Source organism: Panthera leo, chromosome B2 (genome assembly GCF_018350215.1).
Source record: "Panthera leo isolate Ple1 chromosome B2, P.leo_Ple1_pat1.1, whole genome shotgun sequence".
Taxonomy (NCBI): Eukaryota; Metazoa; Chordata; class Mammalia; order Carnivora; family Felidae; genus Panthera; species Panthera leo.
In genome coordinates this window covers 136,598,341-136,620,544 of record NC_056683.1, presented here as the reverse complement: position 1 = coordinate 136,620,544, position 22,204 = coordinate 136,598,341, and the positions used below count along the sequence as shown (strand labels likewise).

The 22,204-nt window shown below is 38.2% G+C and overlaps 1 protein-coding gene across 1 annotated transcript in view; it reads left to right on the top strand.

Annotated features, from left to right (window-relative positions):
• Positions 1-22,204, top strand: part of SYNE1 (spectrin repeat containing nuclear envelope protein 1) — a 471,896-nt gene that overhangs the window by 97,986 nt on the left and 351,706 nt on the right. Inside the window, exons 4-5 of the mRNA XM_042940094.1 lie at positions 6,067-6,162; positions 14,976-15,059. Coding sequence (XP_042796028.1) covers positions 6,067-6,162; positions 14,976-15,059 — 180 coding nt within the window. The remainder of the gene's footprint in view (positions 1-6,066; positions 6,163-14,975; positions 15,060-22,204) is intronic.

Sequence of the window (22,204 nt, the reverse complement as noted above, 5' to 3'; positions counted from 1 at the left end):
TGACATATGGAGATGTTCAACAGTATATTATTCCTTCTTTCCTACCTTCTTTCCCCCCTTCATTCATATTTAAACACCTACTGAATTAGAATGTATAATCTCTAAGCCACAGAATCGTAATATCTAGTAAATATTCATGTATGTAATCTACAGTGTGACTACTTTGTCATACTTTGTGCATCAACATTTTTCATTTCATATATAATTTTTAAATGTGATTTAAAAGATTTCTTAAATTTTTATTTCATGCCAAATAGTTATATGATACCTTTTTTTCATTAAAATTATTCTCTTATTCCTTTTCCTCCAAGTAATATCATTGTTTCTAGGGTCATAAAATACACATGTGGTATAGCAAGCATGGTCATCCTTTCATGAATAAAAATATGAAAATAGATGGTAGATAGGGCTTAAAAATGTGTTGATGCTTATAGACTAGTAAAGTGACACAAGATATTCACACACACACACACACACACACACACACACACACACACACACACACAATGTTAGAGAATAGGATATTTTCCCCAGATAGAGAACTGGTCAGTAAAAATTATGTCAAGGAAACCTGTACTTTTACATTCCATAAAGATCAAGGATGAATTTGAATCTCATTACATGTCTTTAAAGGAGCTGCATAGCAAAATAAAGGAAGAGTAGAAGAAATAGAGAAAAAGTTCTGTGAAGTCTGTTTCAGTAATGAGTTAACTACCAAGGGTATTAGCCAGGCAGAGAGGCATGTGTATCTTCCCAGCGTTTCTAGGGACTTTTAGACCAGACAGTCCTCTTAGAGCTGGAAGTTAAGGTTTAAACCTAGTTTGAAGAGAGCTGATAGAAGGGAGAAACCACAGAAGTGAAGTACCTCTTTCTCGTTTTTGTTCTCTCCCATCTTTATCTTTCTCTCCCCTCGACACAGTTGGGAAGTTCCCTTCCTTGAACAACCTCAGATTCAGGATGAATATATTTTGGTTCCACTATAGAATATCTAAATGTGACGGACAAGGCCAAGGAGAATACAATTTTAAAAAATTCTGCCCCCCAATAAAAGCTTATTATGGTTTTACCTTAACCATAATTTAAAAATGATAATTGTGGTCTTGAAAAGTGCTTGATAGATTTCTGCCTGGTGCTTAAAACTGAAAATAAGTGGGCAATCAGAACAAAACTACATCATATCGATTTTTCATTAAGTCAGGCTCCAGTAAGTTACCTTCATTTCCAACTCTTTCTTTTGGCGGCCAGTACCGTGACCTGAATGCTGCCAGAGTAATCAGACTGGTGCTATAACTATTTATACATGTGACAGGAGAAACATTTTAGCTGAAAGGTTTTTTTGTATTATTATTAAAACACTGTCACAGAAAATAACTGTGATTTAGTGACAATGGTAAATGACTCCATTAGTTGGTCAGTTGCTATATGTAAATAATTCTTTGTGCAAAATAGGATACGAAAACTTGTCCAATAATTGCTAGAACATTTTTATTCTGGTGTAATTTTTGATAAGTGTTTTTGTTGATTGTGCACAATATTTACGTTATATGCAATTGGATAGAACTTGTAGAAGTATAAAGATCATTCTCTAGTATTATTTTGCCAGCTCTTTGCAGTAAGGCTGGCCAGAAGTTTATTTTTCTCCCTCTTTTACTAGTTGAGGCATTAAGTAAAAAATTGATTACATAATGCTTGGCCCTATAATCAGTGTGTTGAAAATATGATACCTGTGCATTACAAATTAAATTGATATAAAACATCTTTTTATTTTTTTAATTAAAACATTCTTAACATTGGGGCACCTGGGTGGCTCAGTCGGTTGAGCGTCCAACTTCGGCTCAGGTCATGATCTCATGGTTTGTGGGTTCGAGTCCCACATCAGGCTCTGTCCTGCCTGCTTGCTCAGAGCCTGGAGGCTGCTTCGGATTCTGTGTCTCCTTCTCTCTCTGCCCCTCCCCTGCTCATGCTCTGTCTCACTCTGTCTCTCAAAAATAAACAAATGTAAAAAAATTAAAAAAAAATTATTAACGTTTATTTTTGAGAGACACATTGAGAGAGACAGAGCATGAGCAGGGGAATGGAAGACAGAGAGGGAGGGAGACATAGAATGTGAAGCAGGGCCAGGCTCTGAGCTGTCAGCACAGAGTCTGAGTGGAGCTCAAACCCACAGAATGAGATCATGACCTGAGCCAAAGTCAGACGCTTAACCAACTGAGCCATCCAGGCGCCCCTGATATAAACATTTTTTAAACATTTTTATTTTAAGAAGAAATATTTTCTCCCAATTTCTATTTAGACTGTTAATAGCCACCAGACTACATCTCTTTATTTTGTGTAGGAAGACAATGGAGGAAAAATTTCCAGAACAACTCATATTTCCTATAAAAAGAGAAATTCTGCACTACGATCTTATTTATGGGTATCTCTAAGAATCCCAAAGATATTTGCAAACAAGCATCACATATCCCTGTTGAGTGTTACTCACTCACGATTTACATGTTTACTGCTGACTAGTGCTAAGCACTTTGCCTGGTATTAGGTATACAAAGATACATCCAGCTTCTTCCTTATCTTCAAGAAGACCCACTGTCTGAGTTCCTGGGGACACAGATTTGTAAATAACTAACTGTAATGCAACACGATCATCCTAACCTAAACAATGTACTTGGGGCCAAAGAAGTACTTAATTCCCGTCGGAAGACTGAAAAAGATTAAGTATAAGTAAGTATGAAAATTGAGCAGGAATTTGCTAAATGGAGAAAGAGGAAATTGACAATATTCTGAGTATCTACTCTTGAAATAAAAACCATCTACCATTCTTTATCATGCACAGACTGGAAACTTCATTCATTCCTTCAACAAATATTTAACACGTGCCTACAGTGAACAAAACATGGAGACACAAGATACTTCTGTGTCTCTGTTGTGTTGCAGTCTGATTGCCTAGAAAGCGAAGAATATTTTCTTTACCCATTATATATGTACCACATTTTAAGAGCCATTAATATGGGCATAGGACCCACAAAGATATTTTTTTAGAAAAGTACATTTATTCATTCATTCAGGCAGCCATTCAGCCAACGATACGAACATCGAGTGCCTGTCATGTACTCAACAGTGTTCAGAAGAGAACATTTACCTGGAAGGAAGGCTTCAAGAGTCCTATCTACCTGGACAAAATTTTGTAAAGAACAGAGGAGACAGGATTGAGCTTGGCGAGTGGCCACAGTCAGAAAGAAAGGCGGGAGAGAAGGAAAAGAGGCTTGTGCACCAGGCAGGCTGATCAAGGAGGTTTGGGGAAGAAAGATCAAGGAGAGTTTGGTACCAGCAGTCGACGCAGAGAGGCCGATGGGCTGAGTTGTTCAGTGGTCACTGCTTACCTGAAGATTACATCCAGGAGCATGTGTACGAGCAACCAGACGGGAGAGGAAGCATGAGGGACACCAGTGGAGATGCAAGAAGAGAAACATGAGAGGCAGAAGTGGGGTCAAGAAAAAATGTCCTTCAAAGTGGCAGAGACGAGTTTGTGTGTAAAGGTAGAATGGATGGATGGATGCGATTTTTTTGTATGTGTCAAATCTCTTGGAATTTTTATAATTTCAAGAAAATTCCCTGCTTTGTTTCATTTCCTTTATATATTTTCAGGATAACAATCTAAGAAAAACTTCATTTGCATTTGTTCACTGAATATATCACATATTTATTAACTTTCCCTCATTGTTACACTGTATTTACATGATTAGGATACAAATGCAGGTGCCTGCGTGGCTCAGTCAGTTAAGCATCCAACTTTGGCTCAGGTCATGATCTTGCGGTTCGTGGGTTCAAGCCCTGCGTCAAGCTCTATGCTGACAGCTCAGAGCCTGGAGCCTGCTTCAGATTCTGTGTCTCCCTCTCTCTGCCCCTCGCTCGTTCAAGCTCTCTCTATTAAAATTTTTTTTTTTTTAACGTTTATTTATTTTTGAGACAGAGAGAGACAGAGCATGAACGGGGGAGGGGCAGAGAGAGAGGGAGACACAGAATCGGAAACAGGCTCCAGGCTCTGAGCCGTCAGCCCAGAGCCCGACGCGGGGCTCGAACTCACGGACGGCGAGATCGTGACCTGAGCCGAAGTCGGACGCTTAACCGACTGAGCCACCCAGGCGCCCCTCTCTCTCTCTATTAAAAATAAATAAGCATTTAAAAAATTTTAAAAAGGATACAAATGGACATTATGAATGATAAATAGGTCTTATTTAATGATATACATATATATATATATATAGCTAATACAATAATTTTGATTCTTATCATACTGATTAGTTTTCAGTGTAGCTCACTCTATTCTGAATAATTTTATTTATATGCTTATAATATAAAATCATTATTACATTTTTCCTATATAAATTATAAGCAGTGTGAATAGTGGAATTTAAAGGAGAAAGCCTGAAAATGAAAACCTGTTATTTTTGAATGTGTATTTCACAGCATAAGAACAAAATGTTTTCAGCTGTTCATTTTATAAAGAGAGAAAATGCATTTAAAATTAGAATTGTGCCATTCAGAGACTGTAATTCATGCAGTCATAGGAGACATAGGAATGCTCCATATCAGTGGGTAAAGAAAAAAAGTCTCATTTCAATAAAATGTTTGGTGATTAAATATCTGTAAATAGAACTTTTTCTTTTTTAGAAAGAAAGACAATTGAAAGTCAGGAATATGGCATTAGGCTTTTCACATGGTTCAGTGAGAAGCAGAAAGCTGTAGAGCTTGAACCCAGGTGATAAATGGAAAATTCTTATTCTGTAGAATTCTGGGGACACCTGACCTCCACTAGCATCAGCGCTTCTCTGCTTTTGTCTGAGCCAAGATAGACCTTAATTAAAAGTTTGACTGGGGCCCCTGGGTGGCTCAGTCGGTTAAGCTTTCGGCTCAGGTCATGATCTCACGGCTTGTGGGTTTGAGCCCCGCGTCGGGCTCTGTGCTGACAGCTCGGAGCCTGGAGCCTGCTTCGGATTCTGTGTCTCCCTCTCTCTCTGCCCCTCCCCCACTCATGCTCTGTCTCTCTCTCTCTTTCAAAAATAAATAAACATTAAAAAAATTTTTTTTAAAGTTTGATGAACCCCAGTACATTGGGTATTTCAACGACCTTTATAAAAAATAAAAGACCCTCCATGAATTGAAAATGGGCTTTGACTTACTTTTCCAGCAGTGGTGGATCTGCACTGATCAGCCTATGATCTGTGCCCATGATCCTCTGGGTTCAGTGACGCATCGTGAGAGAAGCTGTGCTACATTTGTCAGGTGGAGACACAGAACATGGCCAGCTAACCCACTGGAGACTAAATCTGCAACCTTGCTTGTGCTCACGGTGCTCCAGCAGCTGGCCACTGACCTAAGGCTATTAGTGTGGCTAGAATGGGCCTCGGAAGTGTTGGGCTTGGGAAAGCCCGGGTTCCGTGCTCACCCACAGTGAAGTGTGGAGGTTGGTCCAGTGTCTCTGGCCATCTCCTCTTCCCTGCTTAGGCCCTGTGTTAATGTCTCGCTTATCTTTCATGTTGATAGTGACTTCTTTTCCTTTCCTTATTCCCTACCATTGGAGTCTTAAAAATTCCTTTCTAGAAAGAAGCTGGTAGGTATATGAAAGTCCAAGCATGAAGTCTCCTCAGGTTTTCAGGGCAGATGGGTGGCCCCATCCGTTAAGAGTGGGATTCTTCAGCTCAGGTCATGATCTCATGGCTGGTGAGATTGGTTGGTGAGATCGAGCTCCAAATGGGGCTCTGCTGCAAATGCGGAGCCTGCTTGGGATTCTCTCTCTCTCTCTCTCTCTCTGTCTCTGCCCTACCCCCTCCCCCGTCTTTTATTCCTCTCAAAGTAAATAAACATTCAAAAAAGTCTCCTGAGGTTTGAGTATGTTTATTTCCAAAAGGTTGTTTTTCTCCTCATAATTGGCCATTGCCACTCATATCCAAAACAAAGAATTTAGGGTATTTAGAAACTGTTCCTCCAGATTTCACCATAATGAGTAGCAAAGGTATGTCAGAGAGAGAAGATGCACTTTTTGCATTTATTCATTTTTTTATCTTCTAGCGGAAACCCCCACTGGTGGTAGATGATCTTTTTGAAGACATGAAAGATGGCGTTAAGCTGCTTGCTCTTCTGGAGGTCCTGTCCGGGCAGAAACTGGTAAGGATTTTTCCTGTGACCAGATTGTCAAACTGTTCCCTTTTGGGATTCGGAGGTTGTGGGGTTGGGAGTGTAAAAGGCGATGTCCTATAAAAGTGGGTAACACACTGGGAATACTAGTGTGTTAGTGTTCCACAACCCCCGAATATATCAGTCACTTCCGGGAGCAGGGAACACCTTTCCTTTCTAGTTCCCACACACATTTAGTGGATTTAAAACTCTATATGTAGTAGTAGCAACCTTAGAAGGAAGAGTAAAGAACTTCATCAGTAATCTATCATGCTTAACTACTGCATCTTATGCAATATCTATCCAGGAAAATTACTTTCAGATTAACATTGACCTCACTTCCAGAGTTTGCTTTCCATTTGGAAAGGAATGTTGGTCCATAACTGTGTATTATTTATATACTTGTTTGTTGAAAATTAAGTTTGAGATCAGCATGACATTTTTCATACACTTGTGGACAGCCTCCATCATCAGTCATTTGTCACAGGAACGGCACCTTCAGAATCATTTGCTTTTTTCTTGGGCAGTGGAACCAGCAAAGTGAAAAACACATTGATAGTGAGCTACAGAATATACTTTTCTATGTTACTTAATAATAAAGTATAGACAGTCCCCAACTTACAGTGGTTTGACTTAACGACTTTTTGACTTTACAATGTTGTGAAAGTAATAGGCATTCACTAAAAACCATACTTGGAATTTTGAATTTGGATCTTTTCCTGCGCTAACAATGCACAGGATGATCCTCTTGTGATGCCGGGCAGGGGCAAGGAGGCACCACTCCCAGTGAGCCATGCGGTCATGAGGGTAAAGAACTGGTACACTTAACAACCGTTCTATACCCACATAGCCATTCTATTTTTCACTTTCAGTACAGTACTGAATAAATTACATGAAATATTAAACACTCCATTATAAGATTGGCTTTGAGTTAGAGAATTTTGCCCAACTGCAGGCTAATGTCAGTGATCTGAGCACGTTTAAGGTGAGCTAGGCCAAGCTGTGATGTTCAGTAGTGTAGGTGTATTAAATGCAATTTTGATTTGCAGTTTTTCCAACTTATAATGAGTTTATCGGGATATAACCCCATTGTTAGTCGAGAAAGATCTGCATTTTTTTTTCCTGGCTTACGTTTTGTTATATGAGAGTAGTAGAGAGGTAAGTAGTGTGTGCAAAGATAAACTACTTATAAATGATGTTTATCATAATTACGAAAAGACACTCAGGAAATTACCTTCAAAATATCGTATGACGTGCTAGAACACAGTGGCCTAAATTGGGAGCACTTATTTGTTCTTTGTCTATTGCTTCTTGACAACAGCTACACAGCCATGAAACTTGGATAAGTGAGTTTTTAAATGTGTATTTGCCTAAACATAAATTTCCAGTTAATTTTGTGTGGAATGCTCAAAATAGGGTTGTTTGTTGAAAAACTACAAACTGATAATAATTTTGTGTAAATCATCTCTCTAACTTGATTCATATGGTAGCGGATGCTTCTGGTGCCCTTGTGCTATCTCAGCTCACCTCCAGCTTCAAATGACTTCACACAGTGGGGGACATTGCCTACACCCTCTAGTAGCATCTTGCCTCAAACACTGGTAGCTTGCCTCCAGGTCTCCACCCTCATAGCTTTGGTCAAAAGCACAAGTTGCTTAAAGCAGCCTTGAAGTGTAGAAGAGTTAATGGTCCCGAAGGTCCTTCAACCAATGGAGATGGGAGTCCATGAATAAATGCTGCAGTCTGGCATTGGGAAGGCAGACAATTCTGTGACATATTTACACATGTCTCATGGAGTGCTTGAGTCCCCAGTAGGATTGAGGCCCAGTTGCTCACAGTGGAAACCCTCAATAGCATTTTTCTTCTTCCCTGTCTCACACTCCATGCACCCCCCTCACTCTTGCTACCTGGGATCACCTCCACAGTAAACTACATCATCCAAGTCCTGTCTCAGGTTCTACTTTGGGGGAAATCAAACAAAACATATATGAAAAGCCAATTTGAAATATGCATGAGCTAAATAAACTAGATTAGCATTCAGATGTCAAGTCACATCATTGACTTGAGATATATACTCCCTTGATTGCCAGATATAATTGGGCATCTTTTTATTTCCTCCTGAATTAAGCTGTTTACTAAAAGGTTAAAGGAATCTTCATTCCAATTCAGTTGGGTATTCAGGAGGTATATCATTCTGTGTCAATATAATTTTGCCAGTATACTTGACCAACAGGGTACAGAAAGCTTGATGGGCATTTAATTGCCAAGCTAAATAACTCTAGAAAAAGTATATATTTTGACATAAGAGTCCTATTTCTGTTCAAGTACCCTACTCATTCAGACATAAATTATAAGACCTTGAAGCTAGAAGAGATTTCAAAAAGAATCTCAGCTTTCTCACTTAGCAGAGAAGAACTGAGACATACAAGGTAGTTTCCAGTTTAACCTTTATTATTTACTTGTATTGAGCCCTCCAAGATTCTGAATTATGTAAAATGAAATTGCTCTTAGATTATAAATAATCCTTGGAAATGGTTATTTAAATTTTGTATATGTATACATTATAATTCAGGACCATGTTAAAATGAAAAGCATGAATTAAAAAGGAATGAGTATCCCAGGAATTCTTGTAGAGCTTTCAAAGGGAGAAAGTGGGTAAGAGCATTTCCATCAAGAGTTCTAACACTATTCAGAAATCCTAAAATATCTCATAGGTAGAACTCTGTTAACAACAGTGTGCTTTATGTCAGAGTTCACATAGCCTGGGACTCTGACTCTGACCATGATCATCAGGGAAATGTGGCCAAATGGCTTAGTATCCCTGCCTTGTCTGCATCTCAGGGTGAGGGTGGAATCTCAGTATCTAGTCTCCTTGAATAACCTATTATGACTCCCTTGAGAAAACTATGATTTTATTTAAGGACTTAGAGTATCTTTAACTTTTAAATTACTATTCCTAGATTTCTCTACATTCTTTGATTATTTGTGGAACATTTTCTCTTTATTTATTTTTTTTTAATTTTTTTTTTTTAATGTTTATTTTTGAGACAGAGAGAGACAGAGCATGAACGGGGGTGGGGCAGAGAGAGAGGGGGACACAGAATCGGAAGCAGGCTCCAGGCTCTGAGCCATCAGCCCAGAGCCTGACGCGGGGCTCGAACTCACGAACCGTGAGATCGTGACCTGAGCTGAAGTCGGACGCTCAACCGACTGAGCCACCCAGGCACCCCTGAACATTTTCTCTTTAAATGTATCCGTGACTATGTATCTGTAATCACACATAAATATAGGGACACTAAATTTAATTTCACACTTAGGATTATTTTTAAGAATGTGAGGAATTGCAATTGAAAAATTGGAAATAATAGAAGCAACATAAAGAGTTTAAGGACTGCCAAGAAACTTATTTCTTATCCATTTTGTTAACTCTGTTTTTTTAAATTCCTTAATACTTTGCATTCAGGAGAAGCCTAATAATTCACTTAAAAGTGCACAATAATAGAAAACAAAACACTAAGTCAAAACACACGCAACCCCATGCTCATTGCAGCATGATTTACAATAGCCAATATATGGAAATTACTTGAGTGTCTATCAATGGATGAATGGATAAAGAAGATGTTATATATATATATATATATATATATATATATATATATACACACACATACACACACACACACACATACACACACACACACACATACACACACACACACACACACACACACACACATATGGAATGCTATGCAGCCATGAAAAATGAACTCTTGTCATTTGCAATGACATGGATAGACGTTAAGGATATTATACTAAATGAGATAAGACAGAAGAAGACAAATATTCTATGGTTTTATTTATTTGTAGATTCTAAAAGTAAAACAAATAACAAAACAAAACTCAGAGATACGAAGAACAGATTGGCAGTTGCCAGATGGGAGGGGAGTTGGAGTTGGCCAAATGGGTGAAGGGGATCAAGAGGTACAAACTTCTATTTATAGAATAAATAAGTCATGGAGGTGTACTGTACAGCATGGTGACTATAGTTGCTAATATTTTATTATATATTTAAAAGTTGCTAAGAGAGTAGATCTTGGAAGTTGTCATCATAAAAAAATTCAATGTATGGTAACTAGACTTATTGTGCTGGTCATTTTGCAAAGTATACAAATACTGAATCATTAATCTGTATACGTGAAGCTAATATAATGTCATATGTTATTATGCTTAAGTAAAGTATTTAAAAAGAAAATAGATCTGTAAAAAAAAAAAGTGTACAGTGGGCACTCTTAGGAAATCTGGAGCATCAAAGAGCCCTGAATGTTCACCAGGTGACTTTATTAGCCATAGATCATATATTTAGAATAGAACTCAAGTCTGCAACTGGGCTTGGCATTATCCACTGAATATCCATCCAGCTAACATTTCTGGAGTTCTGTTATGGATAAGACACTACCTTCTACCCTCTAAGGAAAACAAAGATGAATGAGACATGGCCAGTGCCTTTTATGAGTTCGAGGCCTACTATGATCATGATATTAGGGCAGATTAAATTGTGTAAAAATAGATGCCAACTGGAGAGGGACAATACAATAGATATTTATATCTTGCTCATTTTGCTAGGGGACATCCAACAAGAAAAGTAGACACATGGTGTTTTCTCCACCAGATATCAAGTCTTACAGTAAAGTTATATAACTTCAGATAGTGTGGTATTGATACAAGGATGGACATACTGACAAATGCAATAGAGTCCAGAAACAGACCAAGGCATTGCTGCATTGGATGATATTAAAATTAAAAATGTTTTAAAATAAAAACCTTTAAAGAAAGTGACAAAAGAAGTTAAAAATGGGTAGAATATATTCACAATACATGTAGTAAAAAGATTACGAAAGATTATGACAAGAATATATAAAGTACATCTTCAAAATAGAAACAGTACAAACTACAGGGAAACCTGAGTGAGAGATGTGAAAGGGCATTTTACAAAAGAAACATTGTCAAAGAACAGAGGAAGAGAAGTTCTATCATTGTTGATCAGGAGATGCAAATGAAGACCACAGTGAAAGACCATGTTACGTACATTTAACTGAAAGAATTTTTTTTTCAATATCTGTCAACATGAAGCGTTAGACAAGATATGCACCCATAGGATTATTCTTATTGTTGACAAGAATGGAAAGAAGCGCAAACGCTTTGGAAAAGTTTGGCCTTACTTCAGAAGTTCAAAGTCGCATGCCCTCTGACCCAGCAATTTCACTCTTAGGTTTACAACCAAGAAAAACTCTTTATACTTGTACCAAAGATAGGGTGTACAAAAATGATCTATCAGCACAGGTCACAATAGAAATAATCTGGAAATAACCAAGATTCACATCAAAAGGAGTGCAGAAAAGATGGCCAAGAGCTGTCAAAGTGAATGAAATACAGTGACAGCAGCAACATGGATGAGTCTTAGCAATATAATATTATGTGGGAAAGTGAGCCTCAAAAGATTAATATGATCCCTTTATATAAAGTTAAAAACTAAAATAGATAATTTTTTCATGAATGCATGCAAAGGAAATGAATCTATATAAGAAGGAAAACATTGAACTGGATTTTTTTTTTAAATTTTTTTTAATGTTTATTTATTTTTGAGACAGAGAGAGACAGAGCATGAACGGGGGAGGGTCAGAGAGAGAGGGAGACACAGAATCGGAAGCAGGCTCCAGGCTCTGAGATGTCAGCACAGAGCCCGACGCGGGGCTCGAACTCAACGAACCGTGAGATCATGACCTGAGCCGAAGTCGGAGGCTTAACCGACTAAGCCACCCAGGCACCCCTGAACTGGATTTTATGATAGTTGTCTTGGGTATAGGAAGGCAGGAGGATAGAATGGATGGTGGTCGTATTAGGGGAATGGCTTTCATACTTCATTTCCAGGCCCTGGCTTTGTCTTAGCTGGTAGGCTAATAGGTGCTTTTTGCATTATAGAAGATAACTCATTAAATGACCAAGTGGGCCATGCATGGACCATTATGCACGACAAGGGTTCCCAAATAAAGGATGAATAAAAAGTAAAAAAAAAAAAATTACATTTTCTATTTAAATATTTGTTTAAAATCATATCATAAAAACCATTACCGGGGCGCCTGGGTGGCTCAGTCGGTTGAGCATCCGACTTCGGCTCAGGTCATGACCTCGCGGTCTGTGAGTTTGAGCCCCGTGTCGGGCTCTGTGCTGATAGCTCAGAGCCTGGAGCCTGCTTTAGATTCTGTCTCTCTCTCTCTCTCTCTCTCTCTGCCTCTTCCCCACTCATGCTCTGTCTCTCTCTCTCTGTCAAAAATAAATAAAAATTAAAAAAAAATTTTTTTTAAAAACCATTACCTGATACACTATTAATTGGAATTTAAAAGATAGGCAGTTTAGCAATCCTAAAATTCATATGGAACCACAAAAGGCCCCAAATAGCCAAAGTAATTTTGAAGAAGAAGACCAAAGCAGGAGGCATCACAACCCCAGACTTTAGCCTCTACTACAAAGCTGTCATCATCAAGACAGCATGGTATTGGCACAAAAACAGACACATAGACCAATGGAATAGAATAGAAACCCCAGAACTAGACCCACAAACGTATGGTCAACTAATCTTTGACAAAGCAGAAAAGAACATCCAATGGAAAAAAGACAGTCTCTTTAACAAATGGTGCTGGGAGAACTGGACAGCAACATGCAGAAGGTTGAAACTAGACCACTTTCTCACACCATTCACAAAAATAAACTCAAAATGGATAAAGGACCTGAATGTGAGACAGGAAACCATCAAAACCCTAGAGGAGAAAGCAGGAAAAGACCTCTCTGACCTCAGCCGTAGCAATCTCTTACTCGACACATCCCCAAAGGCAAGGGAATTAAAAGCAAAAATGAATTACTGGGACCTTATGAAGATAAAAAGCTTCTGCACAGCAAAGGAAACAATCAACAAAACTAAAAGGCAACCAACGGAATGGGAAAAGATATTTGCAAATGACATATCGGACAAAGGGCTAGTATCCAAAATCTATAAAGAGCTCACCAAACTCCACACCCGAAAGACAAATAACCCAGTGAAGAAATGGGCAGAAAACATGAATAGACACTTCTCTAAAGAAGACATCCGGATGGCCAACAGGCACATGAAAAGATGCTCAACGTCGCTCCTTATCAGGGAAATACAAATCAAAAACCACACTCAGATATCACCTCACGCCAGTCAGAGTGGCCAAAATGAACAAATCAGGAGACTATAGATGCTGGAGAGGATGTGGAGAAACGGGAACCCTCTTGCACTGTTGGTAGGAATGCAAATTGGTGCAGCCACTCTGGAAAACAGTATGGAGGTTCCTCAGAAAATTAAAAATAGACCTACCCTATGACCCAGCAATAGCACTGCTAGGAATTTACCCAAGGGATACAGGAGTACTGATGCATAGGGGCACTTGTACCCCAATGTTTATAGCAGCACTCTCAACAATAGCCAAATTATGGAAAGAGCCTAAATGTCCACCAACTGATGAATGGATAAAGAAATTGTGGTTTATATACACAATGGAGTACTACATGGCAATGAGAAAGAACGAAATATGGCCCTTTGTAGCCACGTGGATGGAACTGGAGAGTGTGATGCTAAGTGAAATAAGCCATACAGAGAAAGACAGATACCATATGTTTTCACTCTTATGTGGATCCTGAGAAACTTAACAGAAACCCATGGGGGAGGGGAAGGAAAAAAAAAAAAAAAAAGAGGTTAGAGTGGGAGAGAGCCAAAGCCTAAGAGACTGTTAAAAACTGAGAACAAACTGAGGGTTGATGGGGGGTGGGAGGGAGGGGAGGGTGGGTGATGGGTATTGAGGAGGGCACCTTTTGGGATGAGCACTGGGTGTTGTATGGAAACCAATTTGACAATAAATTTCATATATTGAAAAAAAAAGACAAAAAAAAAAAAGATAGGCAGTTTTGAGTTTTAATGAGAAATTATGTAGAGTTTTGGTGTCATAGAGAAGGGACCAGGTTACCAGCTATGCAACCATGGAAAAATTACTTCACCACAGTTATCCATTTATTTCCTGCAAATGTAAAAGTCTAATTATATCTACTTAGTTGACATTACTTTGAGTTTTAAAATTAACATTGCGGCACATAGAAAGCACATAATGCATTTCGGTAGTGTAAACACAGGTAAGTTAGAGTATCCTTGTACCGGACATGCTAGCATGTGAATACCATTTTCATTGTTGCAATCCTACTTTTTAACCTTGGCCCATGCGTGCCATGTATTTTGGTCATTCAAACCAAGAAATGTTACTAATACTCTCAATAATCTCTCATGTTAGTATGACTGCAAAAGGAAATGGTGTGTGACCAAGAGCACTTTTTTTTTTAAGAGTTCTTTTTTTTAAGGAGTTTTGAGTTTACAACAAAATTGGAGGAAAGTACAGATTTCCCGTATATCTCCTGCTCCCACACAGGCACCAAGAGCACTTTTCATATAAATGTTTCCTAATTTATAGGAGTGATAGTCTCAATAGGCAACATGGGAGTCTTGTGAATTTCTGCTCTTGGCATACAGAGATGTGAAAGGGAAGTGTATGAACTACACTTCCAAGCACTCCAAGCACTGTGGGGTAATGCTCCTTTGTGTATCTATTAACCCTATAGAAATTGAATAATGTTGTTCTTGAATATTCTTCAAGTATACTTTTAATCCATTTACATAGATTTTATAATTACCTTTTTTAATGTGTGCATTTTTATTTATTCCTGTTCTTCCCTGTTTATAGCCTTGTGAACAAGGACGCCGTATGAAGCGAATCCATGCTGTGGCTAATATTGGCACAGCACTGAAGTTCCTTGAAGGAAGGAAGGTAAGAGAGAGACAAAACACTTAAAGAAGAGGTGTGGGCATACTGATGTTTTTCAACACTGGCTGTGCGGTAAAAGCATTACATGTAAATTATACAGCTAGAGATGCAATATTATTGTAACATAATTTTAGATTTACAACCAAGTGGCAAAAAATGGCACAGAGATTTCATGTCTGTACTTCAGCCAGCGTTCTCTACTGTGAAGAACTTTTATACATACTGCATGTATGTATATATAGGACAATTATTAAAAATAGAATTTTAAATTGGTGTGATACTACTAATTAAAGCATAAACATTAGGCTAATTTCATCAATTTCTTTTCCCACTGATGTCTTACTTCTATTCAGGATCCGATCCAGTGATACACTTAGCATGTAACTGCTGTGACTCTTGGTCTCTTCCACTCTATGACATTGTCTTTCCTTGTCCTTCATGATCTTAATAATAAGTCCTGGTCAGTTATTTTGTAGAAGGTCTGTCATTTTGGATTTGTTTGATGTTTTCTCAAGATTAGATTGAGGTTATGCATTTTTGGCAAGAATTCCAAGGATGTGATATTGTACTCTTCTCAGTTCATCATGTTAGTGGATATAGGATTCTGATAGGTCTTACGGCTGGTGATGTTACTCTCCTTCACTTGGGTAAGGCTGTTTGCTATGTTTTTTATGATAAAGTTACTATTCTTCCTTTGTAACTGAAAAATAATAGGGCAGATCATTGAGATTATGCTAATATTCTACTTCTCCTCAAACTTTGCTCACTGATTTTAGCATTGATTGCCTTCAGTAATTATTTCTTTGATGTTTGTCTAATTGTGATTAGACAATCCTTTCACATGTGTCAACTGGAATTGTTTTGTAAGAAAAGGATGTCCTTTCTCCCTGCCCCCTATTTATTTTATTCAGTTATTTACTTTGGCATGAGTTTGTTTTATTTAATAGGTACAATCCCGTGCTGTGATTATTATTAGTTATTATTTTGATTTTTGTTTTTTTATTTTTTTATAATTTATTTTTTTAAATTTACATCTAAGTTAGTTAACATATACTGCAACAATGATCTCAGGAGTAGATTCCTTAATGCCCCTTACCTGTTTAGCCCATCACCCCTCCCACAACTCCTCCAGCAACCCTCTGTTTGTTCTCTATATTTAAGAGTCTCTTATGTTTTGTCCCCCTCCCTGTTTTTATATTATTTTTGCTTCCCTCTCTTATGTTCATCTGATTTGTATCTTGAAGTCCTCATATGAGTGAAGTCATATGATATTTGTCTTTCTCTGACTAATTTCGCTTAGCATAATACCCTCTAGTTCCACATAGTTGCAAATGGCAAGATTTCATTCTTTCTGATTGCCGAGTAATACTCCATTGTATCTATATACCACATCTTCTTTATCCATTCATCCGTCGATGGACATTTGGGCTCTTTCTATACTTTGGTTATTGTCGATAGTGCTGCTAAAAACATTGGGGTGCGTGTGCATATAGGATATCATGTCATCTGCGAAGAGTAAAAGTTTGACCTCCTCCTGGCTGATTTGAATGCCCTTTTTTTTTTTTTTTTTTTGTGGATGCCTGCTATTCTTTCGGGTTGTCTGATTGCTGAGGCTAAGATTTCCAATACTATGTTGAATAACAGTGGCAAGAGTGGACATCCCTGTCTTATTCCTGACCTTAGGGGGGAAAGCTCTCATTTTTTTCCCATTGAGGATGATATTAGAGGTGGGTGTTTCATATATGGCTTTTATGATCTCTAGGTATGATCCTTCTATCCCTACTTTCTTGAGGGTTTTTATCAACAAAGGATGCTGTATTTTGTCAAATGCTTTCTCTGCATTTATTGAGATCATATGGTTCTTGTCCTTTCTTTTATTGATGTGATGAATCACATTGATTATTCTGCAGATATTGAACCAGCCTTGCATCCTAGGTATAAATCTCACTTGGTCGTAGTGAATAATTTTTTTAATGTATTGTTGGATCTAGTTGACTAGTATCTTGTTGAGGACTTTTTCGTCCATGTTCATCAGGGAAATTGGTCTGTCTCCTTTTTAGTAGGTCTTTGGTTTTGGAATCAAGGTAATGCTGGCTTCCTAGAAAGAGTTTGGAAGTTTTCCTTCCATTTCTATTTTTTGGAACAGCTATAAGAGAATAGGTGTTAACTCTTTTTTAAATGTTTGGTGGAATTCCCCTGGAAAACCATCTGGCCCTGGACTCTTGGTTTTTGGGAGATTTTTGATTACTAATTCGATTTCTTCACTGATTATGGGTCTGTTAAAATTTTCTATTTATTTCTGTTTCAGTTTTGGTAGTTTATATGTTTCTAGGAATTTGTCCATTTCTTCCAGATTGCCCATTTTATTGGTGTATAATTGCTCATAATATTCTCTTATTATTGTTTGTATTTCTGTTGTGTTGGTTGTGATCTCTCCTCTTTCACTCTCGATTTTCTTTATTTGGGTCCTTTCCTTTTTCTTCTTGATCAAACTGGCTAGGGGTTTGTCAATTTTGTTAATTCTTTCAAAGAACTAGCTCCTGGTTTCATTGATCTGTTCTACTGGTTTTTTTTTGTTTGTTTGTTTGTTTTTGTTTTTTTTGGTTTCAATAGCATTGATTTCTGATCTGGTCTTTATTATTTCCTGTTTTCTGCTGGTTTGGGGTTTTATTTGCTGTTCTTTTTCCAGCTCTTTAAGGTGTCAGTTTAGGTTGTGTATCTGAGACCTTTCTTCCTTCTTTAGGAAGGCCTGGATTGCTATTTACTTCCCTCTTATGAAAGCCTTTGCTGTGTCACAGAGGCTTTGGGCTGTGGTGTTATCATTTTCATTGGCTTCCATGTACTTTTTAATTTCCTCTTTAACTTCTTGGTTAGCCCATTCATTCTTCAGTAGTGTAGTCTTTGGTCTCCAAATATATGTTACCTTTCCACATTTTTTTCTTGTGGTTGATTTTTAGTTTCATAGCGTTGTGGTCTGAAAATATGCACGGTATGGTCTTGATCTTTTTGTACTTGTTGAGGGCTGGTTGTGTCCCAGAAGTGATCTATTCTGAAGAACGTTCCATGTACCCTGGAGAAGAATGTGTATTCCACTGGTTTAGTATCAAATATTCTGAATATATCTGTTAAATTCATCCAGTCCAGTGTGTCATTCAAAGCCATAGTTTCCTTGTTGATTTTCTGTTTAGATGATCTGTCCATTGTTGTAAGTGGGGTGTTGAAGTCCCCTACTATTATGGTATTATAATCAGTGAGTTTCTTTATGTTTGTGATTAATTGACTTATGTATTTGGATATTCTCATATTTGGAGCATCAATGTTTACAATTTTTAGGTCTTCTTGGTGGATAAACCCATTAATTATGATATAATGCCTTTCTTCATCTCTTGTTACAGTCTTTATTTTAAAGTCTAAATTGTCTGATAGAAGTATGGTTACTCTGGCTTTCTTTTGTCAGCCATTAGCATGATAGATGGTTCTCCATCCCCTTAGTTTCAATCTGCAAGTGTCTTTAGGTCTAAAGTGGGTCTCTTGTAAACAGCATATAGATAGATCTTATTTTCTTATCCATTCTGTTACTGTATCTATGTCTTTTGATTGCAGCGTTTAGTCCAATGACATTTAGAGTGAGTACTGAATGATATGAATTTATTGCCATTATGTTTCCTGTAGAGTTGGAGTTTCTGGTGATGTTCTCTGGTCCTTTATAGTCTTTGTTGCTTTTGGTCTTTTTTTTTTTTTCTCCCCTCAGAGTGTCTCCCTTAAAATGTCTAGCAGGGCTGGTTTAGTGGTCATGAACTCCTGTAATTTTTGTTTGTTTGGGAAACTTTTTATCTCTTCTTTTATTTTTGAATGACAGCATTGCTGGATAAAGAATTCTTGGCTGCATATTTTTTTGATTCAGCACATTGAATATATCCTGCCACTCTTTTCTGGCCTTCCAAGTTTCTGTGGATAGTTCTGCTGAGAACCTGATCTCTCTTCCCTGGTAGGATAAGGACTTTTTTCCCTTACTGCTTTCATGATTCTTTCCTTGACTGAGTATTTTGTGAATTTGACTATGATATGCCTTGTTAATGGTCTGTTTTTGTTGAATCTAAGAGGAATTTTCTGTGCTTCCTGGATTTTGATGTCTTTGTCTTTCCCCAGGTTAGGAAAGTTTTCCTCTATGATTTGCTCACATAAACCTTCTACCCCTTTTTCTGTCTCTTCATCTTTTGAGACCCCTATGATTCTGATATTTTTCCTTCTTAATGAGTAACTGAGTTCTCTAATTCTTAAATCGTGCTTTTTTGCTTTAATTTCCCTCCATTTTTCTGCTTCATTTTTCTCCATAAGTTTGTCCTCTATATTGCTGAGTGGCTTCTCTGCTTCATCCATCATTGCTGGAGTGGCAACCATTCGAGATTGCAGCTCATTTATAGTAGTTTTTATTTCATCCTGACTAGCTTTTACTTCCTTTATCTCTGCAGAAAGAGATTCTATTCTATTTTCAACCCCAGAGAGTTTTCTTATTTTTGCGATTCTAAATTCTGCTTCAGACATGTTGCTTATATCTGTGTTAAGTTTCTGGCTGTTATTTCTTCTTGTTCTTTATTTTAGGGTGAATTCCTTCATTTTTATCATTTTGAAGGAAGAAATTAATGAGTTAAGAAAATAAAATTAAAAAAATTAAAAACAACACAAAAAATAAAATAAAGGATGCTAGATCCTAGGTGTGTTTTGGTCTTGTTGAAAGGAGCTTGATGTATTATAGTAAAGTTGGAAAGATAAGAAAAGAAAAAAAAGGAGATAAAAAAGAAAGGAAAAAAAGAAGAAAATGCTTGAAAATTTGAAAAAAACGAATACAATAAAATAGAACAAAATGAAATGATGGAAGCAAAATAGAATTTGAAAAATTTACAAAAAAGTAAAAAAATAGAAAAAATTAAGGAAAAATATTTTTAATAAAAATAGAAAATAAAAATAATTTTTTCTCTTTCTGTATTCAAGAATAAGAAAAGAAAAGAAAAAAATTGGATAGATGTACCAGTGAACAGACTGAAATACGATTGAAATTACATTGGTTTCCCCTAGAAGTCAAACTATGAAGCACTTTATAGTCCATAAACTAAGCAGGTGGAGAGACTTTTGTTCCTGACGAGAGAAGTTGGCCCAGTTGGGTGGGGCTTAGTGTAATGACTCCGTTCTCCACTGGATGGTGCTGCTTAGCTTACTGGGGTGGATTGCTGTGGCACATGTAGTCATGTATGCCCATGCGTGGTAGGAGTGAAAATGGCTTCACCTGGCTAGCCAGTTTTTGGTATCAGAACTCTGTGCGCTCCCTTACTGGCAATCAAGCCCCCCTCCTTTGCCTTTGGCTTCTGTCCTCTCCCCTCTTTTATACTGTCTGTGACCAAGGTGTCAGGCTGCCAGGCGGCACCTCCCTCCTGAGTTTTATCTCAGATGTGGCTGTGTTTCCCAACCCCTCACTTCTGTGGGACTACAACTTTGACCTGTTCTGACCCCCTGGGGGGGGTCTCACTGAGCAATGGCTGGGTGCCTGCCCACCCCCTGGAATGTTCGCAGAACTATGCTGCTGCTGATGTCCAGAGACTGCGGCTGAGTTCCAGCCTGCCCCAGAAAAAGTTCACACGATCATGTACTGGCAGCGTTTTAGGGATTATGGAAAATACAACATACAACTAGCACCAGGCATCCCCCTTAACATCCTTGTTCCAACACCAGTGAATGTGGTTGTTCTCCAGGGTTCACTGGGACCTTTGCCTGTGGAGTGGCCACATATCCTCTACCAAATGTCCTCCCAGCAGGGGAACCGTGTCTCCCTGTGTGGCCCATGGACCCCTCGTACCTCTCTCTCTGCTCCTGGAGATTCACCCTTCCCATCAGAACACTGTCAGGTGTTGAGTTGTGGAGTTTCATACTCTGTGCTCCCCCTGTTTATAGAGTCTTAATGGAATTTAAATGCTTTACTTTCTCTTTTTTCCCCTTTTTGTTCAGTCCCTTGTGTACTCTTTGTTTTCTCTCCAGCTGCTTTCTGGGGGGAGGGGAATGCTTTCCCGTACTCTCCCCCTGTCTTCATCCTCTCTTCGCAAGCAAAAACACCTCTCTGCCCTTGCGTCAAGTTCACCTCCCCTGGTCCTACCCCCCCGTGCTGTGTACCTGCTGAGTTCTGTGGTTCGGGTTGTGCAGATTGTTGTGTTAATCCTCTAATCAGTTTTCTAGGTGTGCAAGACGGTTTCGTGTTGATCTGTGGTGTAGGCTGGTTTACCTCCCCACGCCGTGCACCTGGCGAGTTCTGTGCAGACTGTTGTGTTAATCCTCTAATCAGTTTTCTAGTTGTGCAAGATGGTTTTGTGTTGATCTCTGGTGTAGGCTGAATTATGTCACTCTGCCCAAATTCATATATTGTATTATTGTTATTATTATTATTCTCAAATTGTTCCAGCTTTGGCCTTTAAGAGTTCCTTCATGCTGCTGCCATACTCTTTTGATATGGCTTCATCCTTTTTTAAGCATTTCCTTATTTTCTGAAACTACAGAGTTTCCATATTTACCTTATATTTTCCCTGCCCCAGTTCTGGAAGCAACCACTTCCCTAAGCAGCCTTTTTTCCTTTTATTAGTGAGTGGCATTTGCATGCTAGGTGTGCACTGAAAGTTGCTACTGAAGTTTCATTGCCCTTAGGTTCTCTCAACAGGCAGATCTAGAAAATATCAATGTCTACTAACCCAGGTATACACATACATCTGTCTTTCTCTCTTTCTCTCTCTCTCTCTCTCTCTTTCTCCTGTGTGTGTGTGTAAACCATTAGTTTAAATGGATACTTCTGATTCCAGTCTAAAACCACAAGGTCAGTTACAGCCTTCGATGCTTATTTATTTCTGTTTTCTCTGAAAATAAGAAACCTGGTTTTCATCTACAATGCATTCACCTGTTTTTCAGTCCTAGTACAGACATGAAATAGTTTAATAATTGCTCACCACACCCCTGTGAGAAACGGATTTATTAACTGGAGAACAGTGTGGTGTAGAGTTCTTTTTGTCTTTAGTATTACAGCATTCAGTCAAAGGACTGTTTTCAAAATTCACTTAGGTTACTTCTGTTCTTCTTCATTCCCTTCAGTGTGATGATATTATGCATTTGTA